Source organism: Monodelphis domestica, chromosome 7, assembly GCF_027887165.1.
Source record: "Monodelphis domestica isolate mMonDom1 chromosome 7, mMonDom1.pri, whole genome shotgun sequence".
NCBI classification, from domain to species: domain Eukaryota; kingdom Metazoa; phylum Chordata; class Mammalia; order Didelphimorphia; family Didelphidae; genus Monodelphis; species Monodelphis domestica.
In genome coordinates this window covers 100412080-100424949 of record NC_077233.1, presented here as the reverse complement: position 1 = coordinate 100424949, position 12870 = coordinate 100412080, and the positions used below count along the sequence as shown (strand labels likewise).

The 12870-nt window shown below is 43.8% G+C and overlaps 1 protein-coding gene across 6 annotated transcripts in view; it reads right to left on the bottom strand.

Moving 5' to 3' along the window:
* Nucleotides 1-13: 13 nt before the first annotated feature.
* SHISA5 (shisa family member 5) overlaps nucleotides 14-12870 on the bottom strand; it is a 54854-nt gene continuing 41997 nt past the window's right edge. For 4 of the 6 annotated variants that reach the window (XM_001374990.4, XM_007499663.2, XM_016424302.2 and 1 more), the window contains 3 exons: nucleotides 3211-3329; nucleotides 2289-2495; nucleotides 14-1527 (listed from right to left, as the gene is read on the bottom strand). In XM_001374990.4, the coding sequence (XP_001375027.2) occupies nucleotides 1448-1527; nucleotides 2289-2495; nucleotides 3211-3329 (406 nt within the window). In that variant the 3' untranslated portion in view covers nucleotides 14-1447. The remainder of the gene's footprint in view (nucleotides 1528-2288; nucleotides 2496-3210; nucleotides 3330-12870) is intronic. The other 2 variants (XM_007499662.3, XM_056805288.1) reach the window with 1 other exon arrangement.

The window sequence follows — 12870 nt, the reverse complement described above, 5'->3', positions numbered from 1 at the left end:
AAGAAGGCAGCCATTTTCAAATCCATAGGTTTATTATAAACAGGAGCTTGGTCCAAATAGGAACAGGCTCCTTCACAGAACATACAGAGGCAACAGATTACAAACAAGGACAGTAGCCAAAGGGATAAAAACAGAAAAATCCAGTGCCCTGAAGCCAAAATACCCATCCAGCCATTCCACAAGGAGCCCTCCAACCCCTTCCTTCCCTTTGTTTTGGGAGAGGAAGGAAAGATAGGATAGATGCTAGGAGAAGGGGATCCAAGCTAGGGCATAGAGCTTTGAAGCCCGTCTACTCCTCAATTTACAAAAAGGGGGAAAGGTGAGTAATTTTATTGGCCCTTGCCTGGGACGCTGCCCCTCGGTTCCTTCCCTCCCTATCCCATCTACCCCAACATCATGAGCAAGCCCCAGCATATGCTAACAGCGGCTTAAATGTTATCGCTTGCCTCAGGAGACAAACAGGCCAGAGCGGCCACCAAAGCTGGAGTCAAGTTAAAAAAGAAATTCAGAAATAACAAGGGTTGACAAACCTGAGTCTGGGTGTTCTTCCTGACAAGGTAATAGAACTGAGACAGACCTAGCACCCATCTTATCTCCCTCTAATGGAGGAAGGGGCAAGATTTATTTATATCCACCTTCTTCAGCCAAGCTCTGGCCAGACCTGTTTAATGACTGCCTCAACAAGGCAATTCAGGCCTCAGATCAAAGAGGATCCTTCCCTAAATCCCAAAACACACACATGAACACCCGCACTCCTTGCTGGCTCCAAGTTCCTTTGGCAGGGAGGAGGGTTATGTGCTCATCGCATCCTCTTTCCATATGGAGACAGGAAGGAAAGGGAGACATGGGCCCCCAGCAGGGACTCTGAGATGGAAGGGGCTGAAGCCCCCCGGGAAAGGGAATGATGTTGTAGCATCCGGAAAGGTCTTTTGCTACCACCAAAAGCCAGGGGCCGATAGAGTTAAGGAGAATTTGGTCACAGACTCAAAGTCATTGACCCCATCTTGGATCTGGCTGGATGCTGCTGCTTCCCTTTCTCTGACTCGCAGGGCACTTTGGAGGACCTGGAGGACCCAGCATCACAATGGAGCGACTCTTCTGGTCTTCAGGTCAAGGGTATGACATGGATATGTTCATCTTTAACACGCCTTCCAATGACCCTTCAAACACTGCCCTCACGCTGGGTTTACGAGTCTCTTCCTTTTTCCTGTGACTTGGCAAAAATCACACCACCTCATTCTCCAGAATGATCCAAGGACATTTTAAAGAAATGCCATTTCATGGTCTCTTGTCCCGGCCCATATACTACAGGAAACAGAATGCTACAGGTACAACATAGAGTTTGCATTTACTCGGGAGAGGCGAGCATATCACAGACATCCACATACCCACACATTCACAGGCAGGGGGAAGGGGGAGGAAAAGAGGGGAGAGCTTCCGAAGCCTTTCAATAAGTAGTCTTTGGAGGATCCATGTAGGCAGGGTTATATGGAGGCTGGCTGACGGGGTAGGGAGCTCCTGCACCTGCTGAGAGACAAAGAGACCCACCCAGACCAGGTCAGTCACAACCAAGACTCCATCTAGACTCCTCCAGCAGAGTCAATGTGAATTTAAAAAAGAAAGAAAGAAAAATCAAGACATCTCTTATAGGAGATTGGCTATCACTTCTCATTGTGAAAAAAGCTCATAGAATTAACAAAGGGCCAGTACAGGTCAGGGACCAGAGGGCACTCCTCAGACAAAGCCCATGAGATGTCACCCCTGACTTTCAGAGGGAAGAGCTTGCTTAATGGTGGGGTGGGAGAAGGTTGGTGTGGATGGACTAAGTTTTGGCTGCTTGTGGCTGATGGTGAAGACCCTGAAGCTTTTGCTGACTGACTGAGGTTACCTGGCTGGTTAGAAGAAAAGAAGACATACAGTTGTCCTCCTAATCTCTCTGACTGTCCCTGCTAGTGACTGATTGCCATTTCCCCAATATCCTCCTAACCCTCATTTTAGAAAATAGGAAACCCTATCCCTCTTACCTTATTCTCCATCCTTTCCTGTCTTCCCCAATAAACCCTTACTTGAGAAAAGAAGAGAAAAGAGTATTTCCTCTGAAATCTCATAGTTCACCCTGAGTGACTTAAAAGGAAGGCTAGAATCACTATCTATTACATGGGGTAGCAGAGAATGATTCTTGTTAAACAAGAGCACAGAGGGCAAGAATTCCTACTTAGCAAATGGGATGTTCTGAGCCCTGAAATGGGGGTGGGGGGTTACAGAAGGATGATGTTGACTCTACTCACCAGGATGAGTCTCATTGTAGGCGGGAGGTCCAGTCGGCTGGGCAAGGTAGGGTGGTGGGTACTGGGTAGGATAAGGCGCAGCTGGCATCCCTGGCTGGACAGGCATTGGTTGATAGCCTTGGTACATGGCCCCTGGGTAAACAGGTGGCACATTTGGCTGTTGTGGGTATGCAGGATGGACCACAGTAGTGGAAGTGGTCACCACAGCTGTAGATAGAACATAGAGAGTAAAGGCTCCTCCTTTTGGATCAGCAAAAGCCTAACATACATAGACACACAACTAATGAATCCTTTGGCTAATGGTAGGCCAGAGATGGACTAGAAAGGAGAATATTGAATAGGAATGAGGGGAGGAAAGTAGAGAAAGGAATGGATCCAAGAAATCAAGATACTGAAATGACTGCTTATTCTTGGCAAACAACAGCATCATCCTTAGATGTGGTCCCTGTATAAGGAACCCACTATTACTTAGTTTCTTTTTTTTTTTAAGGATCTGGTTTTAGTGATAAGACAAACACATTTCCACAAAAAACTATAATGTAAAAATACAACAAATTTTTTTTGAAGAGGAAGAGATAGGAAAATGGGATGAGGATAGGAATGGAAGGAATTGGTGGAATGGGGGAACATGTAGACGGGCAGAAAGAGGTAGAAGAGAAATTAAAAGTATGGAGAAAATGAATGAAGTTGAAAGAACAGAAAATGGATAGAGCAGAAGAGATGGGTCTGCTGGAAAGTATAGAGGACAAAGTCACAAATGGGAAAAGAAGATGGATTATAGCATTAGAGATTGGACAAGAGCTGGGAATGAAGACTGAGAAAGGGACCCATTAAGAGATGAGGAATGGAACTCTGAAAAGGGTAATATATAGGGATGGAAGATAGAAAAGGGGGGGAGAGGAGGGACTTAGGCTAAACTCACAAGGTCTGGGCCTTCGGCACATCTTGTACAAACTGCAGCAGGAACATGTGAAACAGAGGATGATGCTGACCACAAAGAGCACAAAGATGGCTGTTCCAATGCCCACGGATATCGCGAAACTGAGAAGAAAATCAAAAAAAGGACTAGCCGGCATGCTTGATCTCGTAGGACTTCCAATTACCCCATGAATAGCTTTTCCCTCAAACATGTCCTCTCAATCTTTTCATGCCCAATGAGACCCAATGCAGAGCATACTTACATTATTGGGGCCCAGATGACTCACTAGGTGCTAATATACCCCCACACAGCAGTAACCCCCCCCCTCCATATGGCTTCTTCCTTCCATTTGATTCCATCTTCTCTCACCACAGAAAAATACCTTCTCTGCTCTCCAACAGCCCCCTACATGAGGAAGCCCTCATCTAATACCTGCCACAAGTAGGTACACAACTTGATTTCACTGAGTCCCAGTCTACATTGACAGACTGAAAACTTTCTGAAGCCCTCTTCTGCTAGACCGTGAGGTCTCTGAAGGGAAAACTGAGCCTGAACCTCCCACTGGGGCAGGGACGAGAGAGAGAAAGCCTTGCACACAAAGGGTAAGTCCAGGAAAAATATCTAGCCTTTTGGATCTCATTAATGAAAACAAGTAGAGTGGGCTTTCCCCAAACAAGAGGGCTGAAGAAAGCATTTTTAGCATACAATACTGAACATCCTGGAGATTCCACTCTCAAAGAACTTAAGAATCTAATGGAGGAAAAAACAAGAATATGAATAATTGATAGAAGAGAGAATGTGATCAAGGCAGAGGGGATATACAGACAAAATGCTACAAGAATCTGAAGAAGAAATTGTTCGGCTAGGGAGCGAGGGGGTTCAAGAAGACTTTTTGTAGCGGCTTCATGCCTGGAAAGAAGAGATCACAGAAGAAGCCTCTTCTGAGCCCATCCCAGCTATCAGCCCTCCAGCACACGAAATTTCTTGATAAAGTCTGTAACGTATTAGGACTTTCAAAAGAAAATCTGCTTGAGGGTAGAGCTTTTTGCTTTTTTTCTTTGTAGTCCTAAGCAAATTCCTATCCTATAATATGTGCTTAATAAAGTGTTTCTGACTGATTGAATTCAGGCCCACTCCCCACAACAGACGAGGAAACAGTTGGCAGAAGTAAAGTGATTTTCCCCAGGTCACACAAAGGAGAAAAAGAATTCAAATTGGACTCCAAATCCAGGACATCCTACCAGAACTAGATTAAAATGTACCTGGGCAACCGTTAACAAAATAAATCAAAATGCAATAAAACATAGATAATGTTAACATATAATTTTCTAAGTGCATATGAAGTCGTTACATATAACTTAATGGCTCATTTCTATTCGATGGACACCACTGTACTAAATCATAAACTTGGCATCTGAACTAAGCCTTGGCAAAATGGAGGATGTTCAACAGATATGGGAGGAGGGAGAAGTATGCATTGCAGGCACTGGAATAAGCCAAAACACAGAGAGAGAAAAAGAAGCAGGTAGGTGGCACTATTGGTTAGAAGGTTCAATCTAGAGTAGGGAGAACCTGAGTTCAAATCTAGCCTCATACATTAGCTATGTGACCCTGAGCAATAATAGTCTACACCTCAATTGCAAAACTGGCATCATAATAGCACCTACCTCACAGCATCTTTTGATGAGGATCAAATGAGAAAATATTTGTAAAGTGCTTATTATTAGCACAGTGCCTGCAGCTGGTAAGTTCTTAAAAACAGGCAATTTGGCTGGAATGGAGATTACCAGAAAGTAACAAGAGGGAAAGCTACAAAGGTAGGCTGCAGCCAAACTGTGGGAAGCCTTGAAAGCAAAAAATAAAAAGTGTGTATTTTAATAAGAAACCTCTGAAAGATTTTGAGTATGTTAGGAAAATGATTTGGGCATGTATCATACAGGATGAGTCATCTGGAACAGAGGGAGAATGACCAGGGAAGCCAATTAGGAGGCTCTAGTACAATGATCTAGGTGAAAGGTTCCGGGCTCTGAACTGGAGTGGTGGCAATGTGAGAAGAGAAGGGACATGCTTCCAGAGATAATGAGCAGATAGAATGGACAGAGTGTGGCAACAGATCAACTGGGGACGAGGTGGTGAGCAAGTCATGATTAGGAAAGATGTTAGCACCATTGACAGAAAACTTAAGAAGAAGATGAGTTCCCACTTGGAGGAATGTTGGATGTAAGGTGCTGATGGGACATCCAGGTGGAGCTAGGACCAGGGACAGGAGTGGAGAGGTTTTGTAACAGTGGTTGTGGAAATTTTTTGCATGCATAGAGGGTTTGACAAAGGCCACACACAACAGGAGATAAGAACGCCAAGATTGAAGGATGAAGAGGAAGGCTTTGTTGAATGGGCATTAAAGGCAGTGGTCTCTAAAGTGGGGTATCCATCCTTCAGGATGGGAGAAGGAAAATATGAAAACTTTTAATATTTATTTTCATTTTAAAAATAAGAAACACATTGAGCTTCATGAATATTGAGTATCTGGGCTGACAATGGTGACCTCGTTCAGCCCCTCTGTCAGATAATTTCCCCTTACACCAACCACCTACCATGTGGTCTGAAGGGCATTCTAAGGAAAGAATGAGTTCTACCTGATAAGAGAGGTTGACAATCTTTGATACACTCCTTCATGGGATTGAAAGCACAGATTGACAAAGGTAGCAACAGCAGGGCTGCCCCATTTTACTTGCTCTTATCTACAATTTCCCCCATTACACAGGAGAAGCTAATCTTTTCCCACAAAATCAGTCAAGAGAAATTTCTAAGTATTAAGGAGAATATTTGAAATATGGATTTAGACACACTATCATTAATGATGAATACCTCCCCCCAAGTAGTATTGTCCCAGAGACATTAGCTAATAACAACATGATGCCACAGGAACTAACAAGCCATTTTTAAAAGTCAGCTTTTACTGTGGGAAACAAATCTATGTCCTCTATAAAAACTCATCTGTGTACCCGTAGAAAATCTGGAAATACAAGTTTCTAATCTGTTTTAAAATCTTCAAAGAGTTTCAATAAATTTTGACCCATTTATTAAAAATCTAAAAATGCAACACCCTTTTCTATTCATTTGCAAGAGCCAATCAATACAGTATGCCCACCATCTCTCTCTAAAACAGCATTGTTCTGCATATATTTACTGTTCATCCAACCTATACATCCTCCCACTTGGTACATAACCTCTGGGTACACACTCCCTTAATATAACACATCCTCCTCTTCTATTCCAGTCCTCCCAACCCTATCCCAGTCAAACTGTTAGAAAATGCTGTCTACATCTGTTTGCCTCCTTTTCCTAACCTCTCACTCATTTCTCGACCTCTTGCAATCTTGCCTTACAACTGTAAAAGGCAATTCTTAATCCCTTTCTCTAATTTAACTGGGGACCTGGAGGTCCTCTTACCATAGAAATGTGTAGGGATTAACCAGCCCACAGTGAAAGGAAGTAGGAACCAGAGAGACAGGAAGTGAGGTAAGAAGAATATATAAAAAGGGGCCAGCATCAGTTGTTGGCAGTTTTGGGGAAGTTGGCTGTTGGGAGTGTGCTGGATTGATGGTTGGTGTTTAATTGCTGGAATATAAAAGGAGAGCCTGAGCTTACTGAGAGTGCTTTACCCTTTCGAGGACCTTATGGCTTTGGCAGTTTTTTGGATTTTGGTTTGGGTTGTTAAGTTTTTTCTTTCTTGAACTTTTTTGGGTGGTAGTTGGTCTTTGTTGACAGACCTAATTGGGGTTGGATTAAACACTGATTGGGTGGATTGGGTTGGAACTTTGTGGGGTGGTTATAGGTAGATATAGGCAATTTTCAATAGTAGTTATAGGCAGTTATAGGATAACTAGGATAGACATTAGGAAATTTCTTTCTCTACCTCTATCCTACATTTCCTTCCTTTACTAAATTCATTTTACTATATTCTTTTACTATCTCTATTTTAATAAAATTAAATCGTTAACTGATCCAACCATTCTGGAGGACAATTTGGAACTATGCCCAAAGGACGATAAAAGAAAGTCTACCCTTTGATCCAGCCATAGCACACTGCTGGGTTTGTACCCCAAAGAGATAATGGGGAAAAAGACTTGTACAAGAATATTCATAGCTGCGCTCTTCGTGGTGGCCAAAAATTGGAAAACAAGGGGATGCCCTTCAATTGGGGAATGGCTGAACAAATTGTGGTATATGTTGGTGATGGAATACTATTGTGCTCAAAGGAATTATAAAGTGGAGGAATTCCATGGAGACTGGAACGACCTCCAGGAAGTGATGCAGAGCGAGAGGAGCAGAACCAGGAGAACATTGTACACAGAGACTAATACACTGTGGTATAATCGAACGTAATGGACTTCTCCATTAGTGGCGGTGTAATGTCCCTTAACAATCTGCAGGGATCTAGGAGAAAAACACTATCCATAAGCAGAGGACAAACTGTGGGAGTAGAAACACCGAGGAAAAACAACTGCCTGACTATAATGGCTGAGGGGTCATGACAGAGGAGAGACTCTAAATGAACACTCTAATGCAAATACTAACAACATAGAAATGGGTTTGAATCAAGAACACATGTGATACCCAGTGGAATCACCCATCGGCTATGGGTGGGTGGGGGGAGGAAAAGAAAATGATCTTTGTCTTTAATAAATAATGTTTGGAAATGATCAAATAAAATATTATTTTAAAAAATTAAATTGTTAAAACCTGCTAGAAGTTTTCTTTTCTCTGTCTTAAAGGGATAATATTGATTTACAACTCTACTATATTCTCATTAAAACTTAAGTTATTAAAAGCTGCTCTCTTACTTTGTCAAAACTCCAAATTTAACCCTTACACAACCTACTATCTCAGAAACTGGCTTTCAGATTTGGCAATTACTAAAACTATTCTTTCCAACCATCATCTTTCTCTTCTATGCCTTTTGTGCTTCTACTTATCAGTTATTTCTCTAGAAGTGAGCATTTACAAATTATTCTTCACATGTGAATTTCATAGCTGTATATATAATGTCCTCTTTGCTTCTACTCACTTTGCTCTTAATTATTTCATACAGGTTTTTCTTCCAAGTTATTTTAAAAGTGAGCAATCATTTTTTAGTTGCCAAATCAACAACCCAGTTTCTCAGTCCTCCTAGTCCTCAACCTCTCTATAGCAGCTGATATTGTGGACTCTTAAGACATCCTCTCCTTTCTCTAGGGTTAAGACACTGCTCTCTCCTAATTCTCCTCCTTCAGCATAATCATCCTTATAAGGGGTATAGCTGAACCTATCTCCTGTAGGCTCAACAAAGAATAAGAGCAGCTAACATTTATATGGTGTTTACTATGTGCTAAGTGGTTTTATATTACCTCATTTGAGCCTTACAACAACCCTGGAAAATAGGTGTTATTATCCACATTTTACAGCAGAAGAAACTAAGACAGGAGGTGAAATAATTTGCCCAAGGTCTTACAGCCAGAAAGTATCTGAGGCTGAATATGGAAACGCAGGTCTTCCAGACACCAGACCTAGCATTCAATTCACTGTGTCATCAAGCTGTCCCTATATTTCCAACCCTTGGTGATTGCTATCTGGACATCTTCTATGGAAAACAAGCCATTATCTTTCCTCCCAATATCTATTATTTGTTAAGAGTATCACCATCTTCTCTGGCTCCATTTCAGTAGTCCTCATCTCACCTCCCAAATCCAACCTTGTCAATCATACCTCTATAGCATCTCCTTTCTATTCCCTTCTCCCTACTCACACCAGAACCACCTTAGTTACTGGAAGCCTTCATCACCTCTTGCCTGGATTATTTCAACTGTCCCCTATCTGACTTCCCTGCCTCCTGCCTTTCCCCCACTTCATCTTCCACAGAGCTGCCAAAATAACCTGTGGAACAGATCTAACTATGCCAACCTCTTCCTCAAAAAACCCCAGTGGCTCACTCTTGACTAGGATCAAACACAAACTCCTTTGTTTGGGGCTCCACAATCTGGCTCTAGTTTACCTCTGCAGTTTTACAGCCTTGCAGTCATTTCACAAGCTCCCTCAGAGCAGGGGCCTTTCCTTACATCCCCAGAGCTTTCGGATGACATCTTTAGACTTTCCTGTGATACAGCCTCCCTGAGGCTGTGCCAACTGCTGAGAGCTGGCTAGCTTCAGTCAATCTTTGCCACCCCACTGGACCACCCTCTCACCTCCCAATGGAAATCCATGCAGAGTCCACTCACATCCCTGCAGAAACCCTGCTTCACTGGACATGCCCCACACCCCATACTGGGATCCTTCAGATGCAGCCTAGGATGCACCATATTTAACTGTCCATCCAGCATCCTCAGTTGCTATAGACTTATCCCAGACTACAGCAAGAAATATTCCAGGTTCTCGAAGTGGAGCTTCATTTCATCAGCTTATTTCCCCAAAGGAGCAGAAGAGCATTCTGCCCCAAGGCAGAAGAGCATTGCAGGAAGAGTAAGGCAACTGGGGTTAAGGGACACTCTCCCAGGTCACACAGTTAGGAAATGTCTGAGGCCAGACATGAACCCAGGACTTCTCAGGTCCAGCTCTGACTATCTACTATCTAGCTGTCCTGAGAGGTGATTTCCAAAGAACCACAACTTTCTCAGTTTTGACTACCTGTGTCTCCATTCCTCCCATCAATGCTTTCTCAGATTTGTGTTTACCAAGAATCACAAAGACATCTGACTTTCTGGAGGTTCTCCCCTGGAGACCTCATACATGTAAACAAAACAAAAATCCTGCTTGCCCTGGGCTTTGCTGTCATTAAGATTTGAAGTTGATTGAAATCCTCCTCCACTGCCTTGGGCAAATGTCTTCCTCTCCCTGGGCCTCAAATCTCCATCATTCATGTGATTTCTCTGGAAGCCTGGTCAGCTCAGCCCAGCCTCTAGGTCCTAGCACTGACTATGGATGAGACTCGACATGATATTTCCCATTTCTGGGTTTTCTCAGCTTTAAAAGGAAGAGGTTTGGGGGCAGCTGGGTCGCTCAGTGGATTGAGAACCAGGCTTAGAGATACAAGGGTCCTAGTTAAATCTGGCCTCAGACACTTCCCAGCTGTATGACCCCGGACAAGTCACTTGACCCCCATTGCTTAGCCCTTACTGCTCTTCTGCCTTGGAACCAATACTCAATATTGATTCGAAGATGGAAGATAAGGGTATATATCTATCTATCTATCTATATATATATATAGATATATAGATAGATAGATAGATAGATAGATAGAGATAGATATAGATATAGATATATAGATATAGATATATATATATGGATGAATGAACAAATAAATAAATAAGAGGTTTGATTAGAGCACTTCCCCACCTTTTAATTTATGACTGCCTTATTTTTATCTTTTATCTTCATTGGACTCAGAATTCTTTAGGAACTTAGAACTGCTCTAAGGTTTCTATTTCTGCATTTCTCTTTTGTAAAAGAACAAATTTTGAAAGGTATCTTTTTTGTTTTTAACATGACTTACATTTTCCAGTGTATGTATGTTCAGCAATCAAGTGAGAACCAAAACCAGTGTGGGCCCCATTGGTTTGTACCCTGTGGACAGGAAGGACCACAGGATCTATGCACTGCTTAAAAACAGCAGCACGTGAACAGGGTGAACTGGAGGGGGCGGGGAGGGGCGGTCAGCAGGTCAACCTTCCCTTATGTGTAGTTTGAGGGTTTGCTGTTATTCGATCTGGATTAAAGAAAAACAGACTTGGAAATGACTTTGTCATTGGTGTTGCACAATACAGAGTAGAATAATTTGTTCTACTTGGGTTTTGCCAGTCCCTTTCAGGGGAGGCTATATTGATGTTTTTGCAATTGGCTTATTACTATGTGATATGACAGAAAGATTGCCTTTTTTTTTTAAACCCTTACCTTCCATCTTGGAGTCAATACTGTGTATTGGCTCCAAGGCAGAAGAGTGGTAAGGGCTAGGCAATGGGGGTCAAGTGACTTGCCCAGGGAAGTATCTGAGGCCAGATTTGAACCCAAGACCTCCCATCTCTAGGCCTGGCTCTCAATCCACTGAGCTACCCAGCTACCCCTGAAAGATTGCCTTTTGCAAAAGTTTTGGAATCAGAATTCCTGGGTTCAAATTGTGCCTCTTTCACTCCTTGCTTAACCTTGGGCAAGTCACTTAATCCCTTTTGGGCCTCAGTTTCCTTCTGTAAAATGTCTAGAAGGCCTTAAGGTCCCTTTCTGCTTTAAATATAATTCTCTGTATTAAAGAAGAAAAAGAAGAAAAGTTCAGCAAAACTATGCCATAATTTGGATATAAAACGTAGTGTCCCACACCCCTAATCTTCCACCCCTCCAAAGATGCAGAAAAAAGGGGGTGAGAGGGGCTCCCTTGGGGCCAAGCCCTCTGTTGGGCATTTCTGCAGCAGTTGGTCCCCTCTTGCTCTACAGTATGCAATAGAGTCCTCCTCTCCGCGCTTAACAGCGAAAACGCAAGGCTCTCAGACCTATGTTTGAGAGCCAGCCCTGGCCCTGGCATCTGTCTCCACAGGCCCGCAGGAATCCAGGGCTCTCAACACTAAACTTGTCTCCGTCACTCATCCAGATTCTGTTGCAGTTGGTTATTTAAGGAAAATGCCTTTTATTACTCAGTGCAAACCTCAGCCTTAGAAAGGGCGAGCCCGAGCGTGAAGCCGAGTCTAAGTCACCTACAGTACAGAAGTGAGGCTTCCAACAAGCCCTGCCTCTGGGAAGCCAAAGGCCAATGGGCTCCATTGGCCTCCGGGGCTGGAGCCCTCCCTGTGGTTAGACCCACCGGGGCTCGTCTCGCCCCATTCCCAAGACTGCTGCTGCTTCTCAGGCCGGGTGGCTATCGCTGCTGATTCTCGAAGCCCAAATCCAGCCTCTCTAGAACCCGACTGGCTGGGCTCCTGGCTTCCAACATGGCATCCTCACAGAAGCTCATCGCTGGCTTTGCTCTTCTGCAAGGGACTGCCCCCCTCCCTCTGGGCCCCTCTGGGACCCCGTGTCACTACAGCAGGCTAGCTGTCCCCATCCCCCCTTCCACCACATCCTTTCCCATTTCCTGTCAGTTCAGCTAAGCCCAGAGCCCTGCCCTAATGAAGGGGGGTGAAGAGGCAGTGCCTGGGCCCCCCGGGAAATGAAGGAGAGTTCCTTCCAGTCAAGGGTGTGGGGATGAGTGTTTGCTGGATGTCTTTAGTACAGAAAACCCAGATAAAGGAACCCTGGAGGGAAGTATCTGGGGCAGTGAGATGCTTCCTCCTAGCTTTCCAAAGGGTCAGGCTCCTGTCAGGAAATAGCTGGGAAGTGGCACAGAGACCTAGGCACGGTGGGGACTGGCTCATGAAACAGGTACCTCCTGGCAAGGGGACCAAGATCTCCTCTTCAAACCTTTGAGGTCCTCTTCTCCCCCACCAACCCATAGTCCCACCTCATCCAATAAAACAGGGGAATGAAAACCATTCAAAAAACAAACCCAAGCTGGGGACCAGGAATTCTGAAAAAACATTTTAACTGTTATTTGAGTAGACCTAGAGTCCTTTTAAATATGGGATACTTGGCGTGTTTATTTCAGAACATTATGGGGAGAAGGGACCTAGAAGCTTTCCCCAGAGTCAAAGGGGCCAAGGTTAC